Source organism: Chenopodium quinoa, unplaced genomic scaffold, assembly GCF_001683475.1.
Source record: "Chenopodium quinoa cultivar QQ74 unplaced genomic scaffold, ASM168347v1, whole genome shotgun sequence".
NCBI classification, from domain to species: domain Eukaryota; kingdom Viridiplantae; phylum Streptophyta; class Magnoliopsida; order Caryophyllales; family Amaranthaceae; genus Chenopodium; species Chenopodium quinoa.
The window spans coordinates 896,182-916,313 of NW_018743669.1; the positions used below are offsets into that span (position 1 = coordinate 896,182).

The window sequence follows — 20,132 nt, forward strand, 5'->3', positions numbered from 1 at the left end:
AAGCACATTATATTCGTCAATATGAAATTTGGACCACAACAAATTTCATTTAGTTTATAGTAACGAAGTTCAATTATTTATTAATTTATTATGCGGAGAATAATTATTAGTAAGTTACAAATTCGATTTTGTATTAACACATTATTGGATTGTATTATTTTCCTTTTAATTTGAGGCTGAAAATTTAGATGAATAATAGAGACATTAACGTTCCAAAATAAAACGTTCTAATGAGTTCGACGTTCACATGCATTCTACATTTCTACATTCTAACATTACTATGATTCTATCTTTCTATATTCTATATCTAACATATGACTCTTCAGCTCGTAATCTCATGAGATGGGTGTCTTCTTACAATTTTATTTCGACATATGAAATGTTTACTTACGTTACATTTTAAAATTATCAAAATGTGTATTGTATGTCATGTTATAATTAAGATGGCATTGTCGGTCTATAGGACGACTATACGTTAAAACGTCTAGTTGTCGATCTACATAATCATCATATACCACACTTCTTTGTTAATTTCTTGTTTAATTTATTATTTTAAATTGAATGCATAACATCGCTTTAGAAAATGAAAAAATTGTACCTAGCTAGTTAAAACAAACTAATTCACATCCGTCGTTCTCTAAAAAATAAGAATAAAATAAAATTCTCGTTAATCAAATACACACAAGTCACACTTTCTCTCTATCGATCTCTTAGCCCTACATTGTTGTAACCCTTGATGTTGATGCATCAATTGCATGGACATCGAGCTGAGGCCAATGTAGATATGGTATATACTACCTTTGTTACATATTAGTTGTAATTTTAAAATATTTTATATCTCACAAATATTACCTAAAGTTGTAACTAATATGTAACAGAGGTAGTATATATATGGAACATTCGTCTTCAATTGATTTGATGGTATTATTGTTGATTATGTATACATATATGGAGGATATATATATAATGTAGGAAAAATACACTTTAATAATCCCAACTATTGGCGATTTACTTAGAATAATCCCAACTAAAGTTTATTTTCTAACAGTCCCAACTTTGCCTCTTATTTTCTTTCAGCAGTCCCATTGATCGGTAACCTGTTAAAAAGGTAATTTTTTTTAATTTTTTTTATAAATACCACGTGTCAACACGTGATTAGTTTAGAATTTTAAAAATTAGAAAAAATTTTAGGGCTTGTTTGGCATCGATTTTGGTTCTCAGTTTTCTGTTTTTTTTTAAAACCAAAAACCAAAAACAAGAAACAAGAAAAAGGTGTTTCTACTTTTCTGTTGTTAGTTTTCAAAATTACAATAATTTTAATAAGTTTATATAATTTTTGATTCATTATGGGACACATATCATATACTTTTAGAAAACAAAAAACCAAAAAACAGAAAATCACATCAATGCCAAACGAACCCTTAGAAAATTCATTAAGAATCTAAAAATGAAAAAAATAATAAAAAAAATAATTTTTTTATAAAAATCAAAAAATTAAAAAAATTAAAAAAATCAGAAAATAAAATACAATCAGAAAATTCATTAAAAAAATCAGAAAATTGAAAAAAAAAATTAAAAAAAATCAGAAAATTGAAAAAAAAATCAGAAAAGTAGAAAAAAAATATCAAAAAAATTAAAAAGTAAAGAAAAAAGATAAATCCCAAAACCCACCCATCCACCCTCCCACCACCCCGTAACCCTAGCCAGCCACCCTCCTTCTCTTCCCTGCTGGCGGCCAACCCCCATAACCCCCTACAATGGCCGGCCAACACCCACTCATCCAGGAAACCACTCGGCTGGCCCAAAACCACCCCCCGTAACTACCCCCTCGCTATTTCCGTCCAACAAAACCACCCCCTTCCTCTTCCCCGGCCCCTAAAACAGCCCCTCCTCTTTTCCCCTACCGCCGAAATGGGCGGTTTTGATGGTGGGGGAAAGGAGGGGGGTTGTTTTGAGGGTTGGGGAAGAGGAGGTGGTGGTTATAGGGGTGGTTTCGGGGGTGATTTTGGGTCGGCCGGATGGTTTCCGAGCAGGATGGATGTCGGCCGGCCATTTTAGGAGTTTATGGGAGTTGACCGCGGCGTGGAATGGGGAGGGGGTGGCTGGCTAGGGTTACGGGGTGGTGGGAGGGGTGGCTGGGTGGGTTTTGGGTGTTTTTTTTTTTTTTTCTTTTTTTTTGTTTCTTTAAATTTTTTTTATAAATATTTTTAATCTTTATTATTTTTTTTGAAATTTTTCTAATTGTCTGAATTTTTTTTATTTTTTTTGTAATTTTCGGATTTTTTTTAATTTTTTTTTGAATTTCTTCTTTTATTTTTTTCAATTTTCTATTTTTTTCTATATTTTTTTTTTTCAATTTTCTGATTTTTTTTTGTATTTTCTATTTTTTTTATTTTGGACCAATCGTGTGTTGACATGTGGCATGTGACCTGTTGTAACAGGTTGTTGACCCATAGTTGACCGGTTGGGACCGTTGGAAGAAAATAAGAGGCAAAGTTGGGACTGTTAGAAAATAATCCTTAGTTGGGATTATTCTAAGTAAATCGCCAATAGTTGGGATTATTAAAGTGCATTTTTCCTATAATGTATAAGTGTATAACCCAAAAATAAATGAAGAACGAAAAAAATTTCGAAAATTAAATTTTGATGTATATATATATTGTATAATCAACTTCGTAAACTACCCCCGTTACATATTATTTGTTACGATTTGACATAAAGTAGAGAAGGAAATTAAAATGTCTAATCATTGCAAATAATATGTAACGGATATACTACCTCCGTTGACTTTTAGTTGCAACTTTGAAATATTTTATATCTCACAAGTAATACCCAAAGTTGCAACTAGAATTGAAGTTAATGGAGGTAGTAATATATATGTCGTATGTGTAGTCTAGCAACAAAGTCTTTTTTGGATCGGAGCATTACTATCATTCATTCATTCTAAATTTCTAATTACGCATATACGTGACCACATGGAACGCCATGCATAAGACAATGACATGCAGACACTTGAACCACGCCAATCTTCTTATCTCCTCATCCTTCACTAACAACTCTTTACGATTATTTTCACTCGTAAGTTCTTCATTAATTTTTCTTACAAGTTAAGCCCCACAAATCAAGTGATATCAATATTCCCTCTTTCTTGGAGCATTCTCTTTTATCTTTTTTCGGGGCAGGTGAATTAATAATAATACCCTTACTTCGTAATAGAGTATTTAAAATAAGTCGAGGATATTTTGGTGATTATTACAAATATCTAAAGACGAGTCTTAAAAAAGGTCATATCGGGTACGTTATTATAATTTTGACAATACAACATGCATGTAGTCAATGTCATGCATGCATGGTCGTTTAAGGGACCAACAATGCATGGGGCCAAAGTCGGTTGGCTATGGACTTACACTTATAAGCCCTAGTGCATTGGGCTCTTTCTTTTGCCATTCTTCTCAATGGCTTCATGCAACATCTTTTTAATAATTTCGTATGCATTATTACACTATTATTTACGCGAAAATCCCTTTATTAGTTAACATCATGGTTTGATTGAGAGAGTTTATGATATGTATGTCAAATATATAAATGGAAATAGAAACTGTGATTGATTTTTTTGGGCTCCATATGTTGCTTAAATTATATGATATGATATGATGGAGTAGCTCCAAATACGTCACCGTCCTCTTGATGAAATCTTGGTTTAATTTCCTGGCTAGCAATTCAATCAATGTATTATTCTTTGAACTATGAAGATATTGAATTCATGGAGGGAAAGGATTTTAGAATGGCATACAAATATGTCTGACTATCCCAACTTGTTCAGATATTTTGATTCAAGTATAAAAAAAATATCATCGTATATATATACAAATTGGATCTAGATAGCTATAAATTGTCACTTTAACATCTGATCTACAACTTGTGAGTTGTAATAAATTGATTTTTCTTCGGGTGCTTATGGAGTTATAATAATTTTCTCAACAAGTTTATAAAACCTTTAATTTTACATATTACATATATTTGTTCACTATGTTCAGTATTATCATGAAAACACCAGATTAATAGTTACAAACATAGATTAAAAGAAGTGTTTTAGAAGACCATATAAACAATCTTAAATAAATTTATTTTTTTCCTATAAAAACGCCGCCTTATTAGCCAAAATATTCCTATAAATTTCAACTAAATAGAAGATTTCAAATCAATAATAAAGGGTAGATATTCTAGAAAATGTATTACTTCGTACATATTTTGCTATAAGCCAATAATAGGACACTAGATGAGATGGTTCGTGGATACTACTCTACAGTTGTACAAGATTAGTCCATAATCCTTCCCTTTCTGTGTTTTGAAAATTTGGGTTACAAGCCCATAAACACATTGAAGCTCCAACCCTAATTATTGAGTAAACCCCACGCCCAATCAATATTTAAATTTTTTTTTATACACTTTCATCCATATACGGAGTAATTTTTCATTTTAAATTAGTCGACATACTATAATTTGATTATTGGACAATATTAACAAATACAAATAATTACTTTGTCTAACTCGTGAATTATAGATTAAAAAAAATTACGTGAGATAATTACATTCAATTTTTCCTAATAAAATACGATTATCACTTTGTCTAAAAAAAAAAAATACTATCACCTACTTATATGATATGAAGTATAATTTTTGTTTATTAATTAAATAAATATCTACAGTACTTGAATTTATATTTTAGCAAACATGATAATAGAAACGAGGCAACATGACCAAAGGGAGACAGCAAGCAATGTGGAGACAATCCAGGAAAAATCAAAATTTGAAGAAGCGCCCAAAAAACCCACTCAATTCTGTAATTGGCGCCAAAACAGTCTCCCACCTTCTCCGCCATTTTCAATTTCCCGCGAACTCTTTATCTCTCTTTTTCACCATTTTTATACTCTTCTTCCTCTTTTTCTTCAGATCCATTTCTTCTACTTTCTCTCTCTTCACCATACTTCACTTCCTCCCTTTCTCTCTCTAACCTCAAACCAACTTCTCTCTTCTTCAATCTCCCTAACAATGCCGACGATCGCCGATCGCGCCACGTCAGCATTTCCCGGTGCAACGCCGCCGAAGAGACGGCTCAGGTCAAACTCTACGCCGGATGATGATATTCCGGCGACACCTCCGCCGAAGTGGAAATCTCCTCGTCGTTGTAAAAACAGTAGTCCGAAATCTCCTTCAAATGTCAGTTTTAGGGTTCGTCAACTCGATTTTCTACTTTACTTTTTTGTTTTTTGGATTTGAATTTTGAAATTGATTTTTGGTGCAGGGAATTGAGAAGGAATTTAGCGAAAAGCTTGATACCTCGAGCCGATCTCCGTTGAAGAAGTCGTCTGATAATTTGTTTGCTAAACCTAAATGGAATCCAAGAGGTTCATTTCTATCTCCTAATTTCGTTAATTTTAAAAATTCAGTAGCATTTGCTTAACAATTACTTTAATTTTTGTAGAACATCAATTAGATTGATCTATGGCTTGTATATTAGCTAATCTTAAATTTTAACTATTGAATTGAATGATGTTAATTGTGGATTAACTTCGGTGCAACTTCATTTCTTAGATTAGATATATGTTTAGTGTTAGCTGTTCAAAATTTAGGTTATTTTCATAAAGCTTATAGTTGATATTTGTTGATGATTCAGAATTACTTGAATTTTTGGAGTTATGTTGGATGGAAAGAGCTTATGTTGATGATTTATATGGATTAATTGAATTGAATTGTGTTAAAGTTAATTGTGGATTATTTCTGGTGCAATGTAAGCTGTTAGATTAGATATAAGTTTAGTATTAGCTGTTCAAAAATGTAGGTTATTTTTATACTTAACAATTTTTTGATTATGGTTCATTATAGAATTCTCGTGAAAGTGCTAATTTGTTGAATTATATGGATTAATGAATAGATTCTGAGCAAATGAGTGTTGTGAAAGAGGCATTGCATGTGTCGACCTCACCGTCAAGTGTGGTGTGTAGAGAAGATGAATCAAGGAAGGTTCTAGAATTTTGTAAGACCAGTGTGGAGAGTAAAAAAGCAGGGAGTTTATATATATGTGGATGCCCTGGGACAGGAAAGACTATGGTTATGGATAAGGTTAAGCACTCTTTGCTTAGCTGGTCAAGCGAGGTGAGCTACATTTATAGTTCAAGTAACATATTTGGTGTACCTATTTGATCAGTTGGTTTTGCTAATGAATGTTGATGATTTATAACGATGGCAATTTAAGAAACAATTTGATCAACTTGATTGTGTTTATGATGTTTCACATTAGTGATTAATTTGGATGAATGTTATGTTCCTGTTTCTTCTTTGCTCAGAATTCACAGTAGCACTCCATTCTCCAAAGTTGGATGAAATATAATTCTTGAAAGGAAATTTGTTATCATCTTTTGAAGTTTAAGGTGCTAATGAGGGTTTTTAGGTGGAGGACTGATGAAGCTATGCTAAGCTCAATTTGTAATATTTTATAGGTTCAATTTCATGATTGCTTCCTCTTTCCTTTATGTTTCATGCTAATTCTAAGTAATTATTAATATTTAACTACAATGCAAGTTGCAAGTGGATACTAAGCATCCGATTATATGTACTTGGATTCAGCAAAACATCGCTTTGCTAAAGTTTTAGGTACAACTTGATTTATTCTGTGTAATCTTGGTCTTTTCTAGGGCTCTTGATATAGATGATTGTCCTTTTCAATGTGTCAAGTGCATTTACTATTTCCACCTAATGCTCATTTTTGAAAATCATCTAATTGTGCAGGCAGATATTGAGCAACCAGATGTCTTATTTATGAATTGTACTTCTCTATCAAAGTCTTCTGATATCTTTACCAAGGTATATATATCATAAGTGAGGATAGTTTTCTTAAATTTTTTCCTGTACACATTATTCAATTGTCATCTGCTTTTGAAGATACTTCAAAATATTCAACCGAAGAGGAAGATTAGTGGCTCAACTACTGCTCTAAAGCACATACAAAACCATTATGCCCAAGATGGAAATCTTGGCAGCAAAATGATGTAAGAAGCCTCTCTGAAATGTTATACATGAGCCTTTCAGTTTTGTGGTCATATAACTAATTCATAGTTTTCCAATGCATCAGGTTGTTAATTATTGATGAGCTGGATTATCTAATTACTAAGGATCGTGAAGTACTTCACGAACTTTTTATGCTCACTACACTGCCATTCTCTAGATGTATATTAATAGGTACTGCTGAAAAGAAATCTATCTATTTTCCCTAGTAGCAAAGATCTTGTCTTGATTTTTGAGCACTGGATTCTGTAATGGTTCTCATCTAATTGAACTCCTTTCAGGCATTGCCAATGCAATAGATCTAGCAGACCGATTTCTTCCTCGACTGCAATCACTGAACTGTAAGTTCTTATTGTTTCTATTGCATTTACTTGCTTAGAATGTGTTCACTTTATCTGAGCTTGATGTGAAATCATTCTTGAACCATGTGCCATATTCGAATTATTTATGGTTATGTGCTGAAGCTTCAATACGCAGCAAGCTTATCATAACTTATTCAGTGCTGTAATGACCATCCTGCTGAATTAGAATTGGTTTAGTAATCAGTGTTTCAGTTGTAAAAAAACTTACCTTTTTCTTCTCTTCCTTGAATGTTGAGAATCTGTTGTACTCGATCTCAAAAGAAGTAATAAAATGGTTAACTTGTGGGACATTAATGATTAAATACTTTGGCAAATTATACTCTAGCCAATTGTTTTTGACCTTTTGGCATTTTTCCATTACAAGCTTGTTAAATGACTGTGCAAGAAGAGGGGATGCCTCCCAATCTTTCGTGCCAATTACTAATACTGATCACTGATGCCAGGTAAACCTTCTGTTTTGACATTCCGGGCTTACTCAAAGGATCAAATACAAAAGATTCTTCAGGAGCGGCTTGTGGTTAGTTCATTACTCATTAGTGATTAGCATGCATGAAATGAACATGCTAGAGGTAGAACTGTTTTAAAAATAAACAATTAGGATGACTTCCTTACATGGAATCCTTTTCTTGAGCAGGCACTTCCTTACACGGTCTTCCAGCCACAAACATTGGAACTTTGTGCAAGGGTGAGTCTTTTTATATCTTCTTGGATTATGATATTATTTCAAATCAGTCAATAAACACAGGAAGCTTGTAAATATTTTGTACAAGGCACATTTAGAGGTGTTAAATATGGGCCAAAAAACATTTATTTATGTTTTAGATAATTTGGTTTATCCTTCATATGGAAGTTTGATTACTGTCTCTACTATGATTCTATACTAAAAGCATCTTCCAATATAATATGGTATCAGAGTTTAGTGTCTGTTGAAAAATAATGTCGAATTTAAACATCTGACATTTGCAATGCTTTGATGCAGAAAGTTGCAGCTGCATCAGGAGACATGAGGAAAGCTTTAAGTGTTTGCAGGTTTGTGCTTTTCAATGTTGTTTATTGCTCCTGGTGAATTCTAGTATGTTACTCGCACAATATATTCTTAATATCTTTTTAATTTGGTATTCGGGTTCAGGATAAAAGATTGCAATCTAGGGCAAATGTACGCATAGTTTCAAATGTCAAAAAATAAGTTGTATATGTTAACACAAATTGCTAGGCTTCCATTTCTTACATAAAAGCACTGCCTCAATTTGTAATAGTAGAATATAGATAGACAGTTGTCTTCTAAAGATAATAATTGAAAAATAGATAGTCATGTAGTCTTCAGTTGATGCATAAAAACATATAGTGGCATACAATGCAAATTTCTACCTACAGTAGTTCAGACTTAGTCCTTTGCATGATGTTATATTACCACTAGTGGATTGGGTAAATCTGGGTAGCATAGCTGACAAAAGGGTCTGAAACCTGTACATATAGGTTGATTGGTTCTTTTATGATTCAGATTTGGCAGCTTGTGCTTTCTAGCTGCTAAATTGGCAAAGTGATCAAATATTATCCATGCTATGTGATTTCATAAGGTTTGATCCTTATATTTGGTCTGTTAAAATTTGAATATTCATCTCAAACCTCTTTTCCAGATGTGCAATTGAAATTCTAGAATCAGAGATAAAGGAGAATGCAAGTAATCTTGATGATTTGTCTAGTGAGAATGGATCTTCTGACCAAGAAAATGTTCCAGCTACCCCTGTCCTCCGGGAGATCGACATTGTAAGTCTTCAAGCTTTCTTCTACCTTTGCCCAATAATAAAACTCCTGATAGCATCTTCCTCTTTTACTACTACCTTGACATGTTTATAACCTTTGACTTTATTTTTCATTACAGGTACAAATACATCATATGGCAGTTGCTTTGTCAAAGACCTATAGATCCCCTGTAGTGGAGACCATACAGTCTCTTCCTCAACATCAACAGGTATGTCTTTGATTTGCTCTTTGCTTCTCTGTATTTCCTTTTGCAATCCCATCAACATGTTTTGCTAATAAAGGGATCTATTCAGCCTAATGTTGTTTATGTTAATTTATGTCTCTTAGTTTTCTAAGTGAAATTGTCAGTATATAAAATTTTTGCATGTTATGTTGGTGATATCTTCAAATTTAAGTTGTCTTGTTGGAATCTGTATCTGTCAACTTTGGCATTTGGATGTTGAATAGCATTTTTTTGTTTGAGAAAGCACTTGGAGAGGCCATTAAAGTGCTTATCACGGACTACTTGATACTTAACACTGTAGAAAAAAGCCTCCAGCTGATCAGCTGATGTAAGGTGCTTGAGTTGGGAGTGTTGGACCACTGTGAGTCTGTGACTAGTGTAAAGTTGGTAGCTGCAAAATAGAATAGCTTACCTAGGGGATGTAAAATGAATTAGCTATAATACTCCATTTAAATCATTCTTGTGCTTTAACTTCAGTTATCCAATGCTTGCAAGATTAAACTTATTCTTACATTTGTTGTGGCAATAGATCATTCTTTGCTCGGCAGTAAAGCTTTTCCGTGAGGGGAAAAAAGAGTCTATTGTTGGAGAGGTATGTCTCTTTTTGATTCAGTGCCATTAATGTTGTTTCGAGCCAGATTTGTTGGCTCACATTGAAATGCTTTTTCTATACAGCTGAATAAATCATATGATTCCATATGCAAATCTGCTAAACTGAGGTCTGTAGGGATCATGGAGTTGTCAAGTATGTGCAAAGCATTGAATGACCAGGTAATTTATCTTCCAATGTCCAACTTAGCTATTTAGCTCTTTCAGATAATTGATATTAATACTTCGAAGCTCTTGATTCTGCAGGGACTGTTGAAGCTTGTTCGGTCTCAGAAAGGAGAAAAACTATCCTTGAAAGTCGATGCATCAGATATTACCTTTGCACTGCAGGTCTGTTATAAAAAGTTAGAAAGTTTGTTTGTCAAATTATCACTATCTGTATTAAATGCTCATCCTGCCTACTCTGAATGGTACAGGGAGTTCGTTTATTCCGCAACTGTCTCCAATAATTAAATCAAATTCTGTCAATGTCCTACATAGGCGAAGGATCTAACACAGCTGAAGGTCCTCAACATTTTGAAGGTAATATTTAACCACTTAATTTTATAGGTTTTACTACATTTAGCTGTACAAAGTGGAAGAACTATACATTATCTTATAGGATAACTTCTTGTCTAAAAGTAAGTTCTAATAACATGACAGGCTATTACATTAAGCACATTGACTTAGTGAGTCTATAGTTGATGTGATCATAAATCATAATCTATTCAGAAAGTGATGCCTAATAAATCAAACACCTAAATTTGAGACATTGTTGACTCACATACACTAAAACTTCGTTTTGTTCAACTTCAATGCAGTTTTCAGATCTAAGCAAGATCTTAGACCACGAGCTTCACAGGTTGCGGAATTCACCATTTGTAGATCATACAGTCAGCTTAGATAGATTATTCGGCGGCTTAATAGCAGGCCCCAGCAGAAAGGATCATCTTAGGTGCAGATGCATTGGAAACTAATTATACAACATAGCGATATTACATACTAAACTATATCACATGTAGAACAATTTATTTATTTAATTATGTCAATAAATTTGAACATCAGTAACTATTGGGACTGCAGATGCACCAAAATAATTCACTGTGCAGATTTCTATGTATGTTCTTGAATACAGCTTACTAATTTTTTGGTTTTGGAATGTTGAGTATCATGTTGAACAAATATTGTTACTCATTGCAGTATCAGTCTCATGATACGCTAGTAATCTAGTTAACAAAACATTTCATCTGAATATGAAATATCTGAGTTATTCATGAACAGCAATGTGCAAAATGCCATATTATGGTGATGTTCAGTTGTAGATACTGGATTACAGCCAGTTATTGATTTATATAGCCTGAAGTACTTTCGAACGTGTATTTTAAAGCTTGGGCATCAATTTTCGATTTGAGGAATTATATGTTTCTTTCACATGCCGTGATTGAAACCACCCTTATTGCAATGAGCTCTGCAGGGGCAGCCCCTAGAGTTTTTAGCTTTAGAGAGAAGCCAATTTGATACTTGCATTTGTGACAGTGAATTATGCCTCGTCTCCCCTGCATTATCCATAGTTATCCTCGAACCCAGACAATCATTCATAGTCTAACACTCTTAACATTTGTGTCCATCAACTAACCTGCTAGCAGGGAAAGAATTTTCTACCTGTCTGTCGCCTTTGACAAATAAAAATAACCATATATACTTTTATTAAGACATTAATAATTGCTTATTAAGATGTTATTTATTTTCATTTTTAAGTTGAAAATTGATTAGGACAGTCAACATGAAACTTTTTTTTTTTAATAAAAATAAAAATAAAAATAAAAATTATAATTGCATAACTATGAACTCTTAATTTTGATTGAATAACTGACATGATGTTATACTCGTAGTAAATTTGCAAGAGTTCTACTAAGGTTAAAATACATTGTCTACAAATGACATTGATAATTTGCTCATATAGCCTAAAACTAATTCTAATCATTTTTTTTTTCTTTTTCGACAGGAATAAGCCGAATAATTAGTTGTGAGCATGTAACTTGAAACGTAGAGTTATATCAAATTATCGACTTACACTATTAGTAAACAGCAATGACTACCAGTCTACCACAATTTTTGATTTAAAAATTACAAAACAATAGCAGATTAACAGGCACAAAATTCATAAACATAATACAACACAATGTTAAATTGGAGCATACATAAGTATGATAAATATAACATAAATGGCCAGCTCTATATTAAATTAACTACTACCAAATTGTTTTCATAGACTAACCACAACACAATTGTTCAAAAAATTGTGAATGGTTAAAGCAATGTCTTTAGCATAAGCTGACTAAAACATGAATAACAACCGTAGCTATGCTCAACACACAAAAGATGCAACCATCTAATATTTCATTATCCGCGTGGTACCCTAATCGTCGAACAAGCTAAGCATGTTATCTTCATCTGATTCCGAATCCTCTTCCTTCTTCTCTTCCTCCTTAAAAGCACCGCCTGAAGCATCACCGCCAGTAGCTGAAGCCACTGGAACTACTGCAGCAATAAACTTGCTTGGATCCTGCACACATTACATACTCAAAAATGTAAGTGAAACATAAACAAGCAATAAACATTGTAACAGAACAAAATCTTAAGGCCAATTCTAGGGCATTTCGGGGATTTCCTTAACTAAATATATGGGTAGTTTTGGAATAAAAAATAAAATAAAATAAGATATTTCAAATTTAAGTTTTACTCCAATCTCGGGATCAATTAGGAGTTCCTCAAATTTATTAATCATCAAGCATACTTATAAGAAAGGAAAAAACAAGGCAACTAACCTTAAGGAATTCTTTGACTTCTTCAGCTTGTGGGAAAGTGTAATCAGTGGCAACAGCAACAGCCAACACATTCTTGTAACCATTGATGAACATGTGAGGAGCAGCTGCAAGTGTAGGAAAAGAGATGCTAAGCGCGAGAGCAGTGACATTAGCAAGGCCAGAAGCAAACTTCTCAGCGAGATCATCTTCAGTCAAGTCTAATACTTGAGGATCATAGACTGAACCATCCTCGAAAACCTTTTCGACAACAAGACCATAGGAAAAGGGTTTGACAGCAAGCTTAGCTAGTAGCATTGCTTCTGAAGAACCCACTTTGTCACCCTTCTTAATGATCTCTACTGGGGTGATGATTTCGACTGTTCCCTTGTTAATTTTGGTTGGGATGTTGAGAATCTAACAAACATAAACAAAGTTGTCTAAGATTTTTATGATGATGAACTTGAATAAAAATCAAATGAACATCAAGGGGGTTAAAATGACCTGAAAAAAGGAGGTTTGAGAGGGATCAAGTCCAGTGTTTCCGGGTGGAATGACAACATCAACCGGAGCAATGAGGCCGACTCGAGCTGGAGCTCCGACCTAGAACCAAAGCCATTAACGTAAGGTCATAGATGAAGAACCATCAACAGTTAGTTCACAATAAATTACTTAGATCATATTATAGTGAAAACTACACGTAGCTTAAAGAGTGATACAAATTTTGTTTAGAGTTAATGACAAATGATGTTAGATGAGATTTGAATTCTAGTCTTAACACTGGCCTAAATCATGACCAATTTTTAGTTACATAACGAAAGTAAAATGTAGATTTAACAAAGATAAAATAGCTCAATCTAAACTATTTGACCATTTTAATTAGTTAGATTATAATAAATAAAAGGACAAAATTATAATGAAGTTTAGCTTTATGTGGTAAACAATTAGCAATTTATATATATTAACACATGCACAAATTTAAGAGTACCCTTTATCATAAAGCTCATGAGAAAGTGTAGACACTTCATAATGAAAGTAGAGAACTTTAGACAACATTTAGGTATTATTACAGGTAAATAGTAGCAACGTTAGCACATTTTTTTACAAAAAAAAAATAAAAAAAATTTGGACAATAGTATAGAGAATGTTCTAGTTAGATTTTGGACATTGGCCACAACTTTATCAAACCATATGAATTACACACGTCAATGAAAATATGACGTTTGCAATTATGAAGCCACGGGTTTAACGTTCATTGAGCACGACAAATCATCAAGAAACAACTACAAATTGTAGTTCAAGGACATAACTTGTTAACTACTCCGTATTAAAATTTTAATTAAGATACAACTAGCATGGTATACTTGCATAAACATGATTATTAGTTAGCTAATCACTTATTTTTTTTTAATAACCAATTAAAACTTGCTATATTGTAGCCAACTCCACAAAAGGACCACCACCAAGTTACACAAAAAAGCTAAAGCAAAGTAAAAGGAATATGATACTCCACTCTTCTTGTAACACCTAAGTTAAACGCATAAACTTAAAAGATAATTTTTAAAGTATTAATATGTAATTAAGAGTGTGATTTAATTTTATAAACATACCCTTTTTCATAATGGATGTTTATTCTATCATATTTCACATCACATTATTTATTTATTTTTTGAAATATTTATATAGTCATTTTTATTGAGGGAAGCTTAATAATTTAATGTTGCTACGCATAATTGATAATAGATCAATACTTTGATAAGAAATTTAAGATTTCACACTAGAATACAACCAGAGTAAATAAAAATTAAACAGATAAAGCTAACAGAATGTCTAGTAAATCTCCTACAGATTGTTAATAATTTAGTTGATCTACATAATTTTTAACCTATGAAATTAAAACTAAACTAATCAAGGAAATACCATGCTATATTATGCTAACTTGTTATGTACGGAACTTATAATTTCCAAAAACTTCCCTGCAAACTTTCACACTAGATTTATAGTGTAACAACGTTTTTTGTACATTGTCAAAAAAAAAAAAAAAAAAAAAAAAAAATTTGTATAATCATAACAAAAATATATTACCCTGTATTTGCTAAGTTCCTCACGTACTTCCTTCAAATCACCTTTAGTAAAGATCAAACCCACATTCCCCTGAAAATCAAACCAAAAAAATTCCACAAAATTAATTACTATTCATGTTCATAATATTTATAATGACTATCTTTTGATAAAAATCACAACAAAATGGTAAAAAAAAAAATTACCGCAAGGAGGTCCATAAGTGGTCTGATAGTTTCGTTACCAGTTTCTTGGACATAAGACTTAAGTGCACGTTTCATCAAGGTGTTTTTACCCATCAAAATGACTGAATCGCCTCTTAAACCTTGACGGATTTGCTGGAGTTGATTCGAGCCGACGTTATCGGCTAAAACAACTAGTATCTTAGAGTATTCATCGATCAGTTTTTTGAGCTTATCACTGTACCTTTCTTTCTTCTCCATCTTTGATTTTGCAGCTTTTTTTAGGACTGCCATTTTTCAAAGATGAAGATGATCAAGATAACAAGAACAGAGTAGTAATAAAGAGAAAACGTTGAAAATGTAGGAGATGATTGATGATGAATGAATGAATGAATGAATGGTTGATTATATAAGTAGGGTTTATAGGTTTATGTAAAGGTGGACGGTTGTGATTTTATGGGAATAACGTGGAGATTTGTGATCAGGTGTATTAATGTTGTACACTTTTCATCATTAATTTAAATTAAATTACTTTTTTACTTAGTTTTTGGGCTGAAAACTGTAATAAAAAAAAACAATATAGCTTTTGGATTGGGCCAATGAGTGAGCCTTTCAACTGTATAAATTCGGCCTCATTTCATTGGCTTAGCCAGAAATATTACTAAAATCCAAACATCTACCTGGTTCGCGATTAGTGGTGGATAATTTACCCGATAGATAAATCAAGTTTTTACCGATAATAAAAATTTTCTACTCCGTACTTCGTAGTACATGATTTGAAATAGTTTTTAAGAGTAGATTAAGGAAGAAAAGAAAATAGAAGTTTTGTTCAACACCCAAAAACATGAAACCAGGCCGCCTAAGGAAAATTATACTTGGCTAATGATATTTGCGTGGTAAGGAAACTAGGCTAATCATCGAACAAGCTAAGCATGTTGTCATCATCGGACTCCTCTGCTTCTTCCTTCTTCTCCTCCTCCTTTGGAGCGCCGGCTGAAGCAGCACCGCCGGTAGAAGAAGCCACTGGAGCTACTGCAGCAGCGAACTTGCTTGGGTCCTGTACACATTGAAAACGTAAGTGAAACATAGATGACTAGATGAGCAAGGGTGTAGTAGCAAATTAGCCCCAACACTTTTATTGCAAGTGTAAAGTAACCCCATAACTTTTACTTGTAGCAAATTAACCCCACAACTTAATATAATTGTGCAATCAAAACCTATTCATCAAATTTGAGCAAAATCACATTAAAATATATAAATTTCATAAAATATACTCCAATAAAAGACAAAAAAAAGTTAAAAAAAAATTAATTACATCCAAAATATTGTGCATATACATTATCATACATATTAAATACATACTATAAAATATAGAAATTATCGACACTGAAATATGACAAAGGGCGAAAAAATTAACGGAATTTAGCAAACCATCATACTTGATTAATCTCTTCAATTGCTCACATTTAATTGAAATGGTAAGAAATATAACGCATGTATAATACTCTTAATGCTTATTATTAATACAAAAAATTAGCATGTTTTGATGAATTTATTGTTAAATAATGATGCTCAGATGTACGTTGCAGGATATGTTAAGTTTTGGGGTCCATTTGCTATAATTAAAAGTTAAGGGGGTAATATGAACATAGAGTTAAAGTCTTGGTGCTAATCAATACTATATACTAAAAGACACACCAGCAATGACACGTGTCATCTCCTGGTGTGACTTTAGTTTTTTTTTTCCTTTTAAAAAAATAAAATTTTACAGAGTATATTAAACAAACAAATCTTATATAAAATAATTCCCTAATTTTATAAAATATACTTAAAATAAAAAAGATTTGACATATCATTGACACAAATATTTATATAGCTATAAATAAAAAGTCTTAACATAGTAATAAAAATATTTACATCATTTTATATCTAGCATATCTTTTGTATAATCCTTTATTTTGATCACAATTTGTCAATTATGTTAAACAAAAACAAACAAATCTTATACAAAATAATTCCCTAATTTTATAAAATATAATTACTTAAAATTAAAAAGATTTGACATATCATTGACACAAATATTTATATAGCTATAAATAAAAAGTCTTAACATAATAATAAAAATATTTACATCATTTTATATCTAGCATATCTTTCGTATAATCCTTTATTTTGATCACAATTTGTCAATTATGTTTTTAGATTTTTTTTCGTTAATAAAAAACTAATTATAATAATAGTTTAATACTTCGTAATAGATATATATATACGAAGTAGAAAATTACCGTGCATGGCACGAGAACTAACCTAGTTTGCTATATTTCCCAGATGGACAATGATAAACACATCAATGGATCAAACTCCTAATGTCAATGCCAGGGGTATTTTGGGGTTTTCCTTTACTATAAAGATAAGGGTAATTTTGGAAAAAAAAATTGACTTTTAAGTTTTAATTCAATCACGAGATCAACTAGGAGTCCTCGAAATAACAAGATACAAACTAACAAATTCAAGGTTAATCAAGCACGTGCATACCAATTACTCTAATACCGAGATCAACTAGGAGTTACTCAGAAATAACAAGATACAGAGAATACATTTCAAATTAATCAAGCACTTATATGCATACCAATTACCAAATAGGAAAACAAAGCAACCAACCTTGAGATATTCTTTGACTTCCTCAGCTTGTGGGAAAGTGTAATCAGTGGCAACAGCAACAGCCAGCACATTCTTGTAGGCGTTGATGAGCATGTGCGGGGCAGCAGCGAGGGTGGGAAACGAGATACTGAGGGCGAGTGAAGTGACATTAGCAAGCCCTGAAGCAAACCTAACCGCGAGATCATCTTCAGTCAAGTCTAACACCTCTGGATCATACACGGAACCATCCTCGTAAACCTTTGTGACTATAAGACCATAAGAGAAGGGCTTGATTGCTAGCTTGGAAAGAAGTGCAGCCTCAGAGGAACCCACTTTGTCACCCTTCTTGATGATCTCCACTGGAGTGATGATTTCGACTGTACCCTTGTTAATTTTGGTTGGGATGTTCAGAATCTATTCAACCCAAAAAACAAAGTCCAAAGTTAAAAAGAATACTTAAATTGGAAAACTTCAAAATCAGTTGAACTTGAAGATGAACAAATTGACCTGAAAAAAGGAGGTTTGGGATGGATCAAGCCCGGTGTTTCCAGGTGGAATGATGACATCAACAGGAGCAACGAGGTTAACACGAGCTGGTGCACCAACCTACAACCAAAAGTCATTAACATTAAGATCATATACATGCATGAAAAAGTTGTCTTCCTTCTTTATAGCTCAAAAAATTGAGACATTGTTATTTTCCTTGCAAGAATTATATATTTTTATGCTTAAATTAACCATTGATCAATTAATTTGATCTAACTTGTAACAAAAAAAAAAAAAAAAAAAAAAAAAAAAAAAACAGAAATGTAGTGAAATCATATGGCTAACTTTAAATTAGATAGAAAAAGAAAGTTATTTCGTTTATCCTTAACTATTTACGGAGTAACACTTTCAATATGTTACACAGTGTGTAAAATGTCACGATTTCACAAAGGGCAAGAGATGTCACTGTATCTAGCAACCATCCAATTCAGTATAAAATTTATACACTCAATAGCTCAATCTAGAAGAAAAAGGGCTAGTCATAACCTTCTTCCAATTATTTGTAATTCAAAAATAAAAATGATTTCATATACTTTTTTTTTTTTTTTTTTTTAATAACTTCTTAGTTGAATTCTGTCGTTTACAATTTACTTAAACCAGCCAGTTTACAATAAATAAAATTATCATGTTTTACAAATGCAACAACGTAAATCATTCATACTTGTACTAATTAGTGAAGTGATTAATTCAAGATAGATTGTTAAACACAACAAAATCTAAATTACGCATTCATAAACCTAGCATTCACAAATTTACAATAACATATACGTAGTACAGTCATTCATCCTAACAATAAGAATACCAAACATAAATAAAATTAAATATCTCATCTCAAATTTGATTAACAAACAACGGTATAGTCAACCCCATAATAGCCATTATCACACTATAAATAAGCAGAAAATATTCAAAAAAATCAAAGATAATATGAAATAATTGCTTCAAACAACACGTAAAACCCTAACAAAAATTTAAGTATACCTTGTATTTGCCAAGTTCCTCACGAACTTCCTTCAAATCACCCTTAGTAAAGATCAAACCAACATTCCCCTGAAAAATCAAACAAAAAAAACCCAGATAACAAATAATCACAACCCATTAACATAACATTCAAAATAATCATAAATACTTCAAATTTGAAATTTTACATTTAAAAAAAAGATAAAATAAAATACCTGGAGAAGGCCAATAAGAGGTTGAATGGTATCATTACCAGTTTCTTGAATGTATGATTTAAGAGCACGTTTCATCAAAGTATTTTTACCCATCAAAATGACGGAATCACCCCTTAAACCTTGACGAATTTGCTGGAGTTGATTCGAACCCACATTGTCAGCAAAAACAATAAGAATTTTAGAGTATTCATCGATCAATCTCTTGAGCTTTGCACTGTAAATTTCCTTCTTCTCCATCTTTGATTTTGTAAGCTTCTTACCAACCGCCATTTTTGATGATGATGATGAATGAGAAGATGATGATGATCAACTGTTGAAGAAGAGTGGTAAATAAAAAATGGAGGAGAGAAAATGGTAAAAAAAAAAAAAACAAAGTTTGGGAATGAAAAAGAGGTGAAATCTGAGTGGTGGATTTTTATAAGTAGGGTTTTGTGGATTTGTGGTGAGGTGGACGGTTGTGATTTAATGGAAGTAAAACGTGGTCATTTTTTAAATGGGTGAAAATTTTTGTGAGGGTTAAGTAATTTTTGGAATTAATTAATGTTTGTTTGATTTTTTATTTACTTGGTTTTGGGCTGATAATTCAGTTATAGTGATTAGTGATGAGGAATTTTTTTGTTGGGCCTCTATTTATTTTGCATCCAATTTTTTTTTGAGGACATTTTTGCATCCAATTCAATTTGCTACAAGTAAGAGCTTTTTGAAAGGATGATTATACTACT

The 20,132-nt window shown here is 32.3% G+C and overlaps 3 protein-coding genes across 4 annotated transcripts; 1 reads left to right on the plus strand and 2 right to left on the minus strand.

The window, feature by feature from the left end:
* The first annotated feature begins 4,714 nt into the window (after positions 1-4,714).
* Positions 4,715-11,145, plus strand: LOC110683434 (cell division control protein 6 homolog B-like). 2 transcript variants are annotated; one of them, XM_021859807.1, is made up of 17 exons: positions 4,715-5,232; positions 5,306-5,408; positions 5,936-6,156; positions 6,790-6,864; positions 6,943-7,049; positions 7,133-7,239; positions 7,347-7,406; positions 7,871-7,944; positions 8,062-8,112; positions 8,407-8,456; positions 9,065-9,194; positions 9,310-9,399; positions 9,944-10,006; positions 10,090-10,185; positions 10,270-10,353; positions 10,440-10,545; positions 10,824-11,145. In XM_021859807.1, the coding sequence occupies exons 1-16, from the start codon at positions 4,735-4,737 to the stop codon at positions 10,470-10,472; spliced, it is 1,842 nt and encodes a 613-aa protein (XP_021715499.1). In that variant the 5' UTR covers positions 4,715-4,734; the 3' UTR covers positions 10,473-10,545; positions 10,824-11,145. The 2 variants fall into 2 exon arrangements, with proteins under 2 accessions (XP_021715499.1, XP_021715500.1); XM_021859808.1 differs by having other exon boundaries at positions 4,716-5,220.
* A 995-nt stretch (positions 11,146-12,140) lies between these two features.
* LOC110683435 (60S acidic ribosomal protein P0-like) lies at positions 12,141-15,446 on the minus strand. Its single transcript, XM_021859809.1, has 5 exons — positions 15,074-15,446; positions 14,892-14,960; positions 13,311-13,409; positions 12,831-13,223; positions 12,141-12,568 (listed from the first exon to the last, which is right to left on the minus strand). The coding sequence occupies exons 1-5, from the start codon at positions 15,341-15,343 to the stop codon at positions 12,422-12,424; spliced, it is 978 nt and encodes a 325-aa protein (XP_021715501.1). The 5' UTR covers positions 15,344-15,446; the 3' UTR covers positions 12,141-12,421.
* Positions 15,447-15,754: 308 nt separating this feature from the next.
* On the minus strand, positions 15,755-19,942 carry LOC110683438 (60S acidic ribosomal protein P0-like). The gene is made up of 5 exons (XM_021859811.1): positions 19,411-19,942; positions 19,217-19,285; positions 18,197-18,295; positions 17,711-18,103; positions 15,755-16,106 (listed from the first exon to the last, which is right to left on the minus strand). The coding sequence occupies exons 1-5, from the start codon at positions 19,678-19,680 to the stop codon at positions 15,960-15,962; spliced, it is 978 nt and encodes a 325-aa protein (XP_021715503.1). The 5' UTR covers positions 19,681-19,942; the 3' UTR covers positions 15,755-15,959.
* Positions 19,943-20,132: the final 190 nt, after the last annotated feature.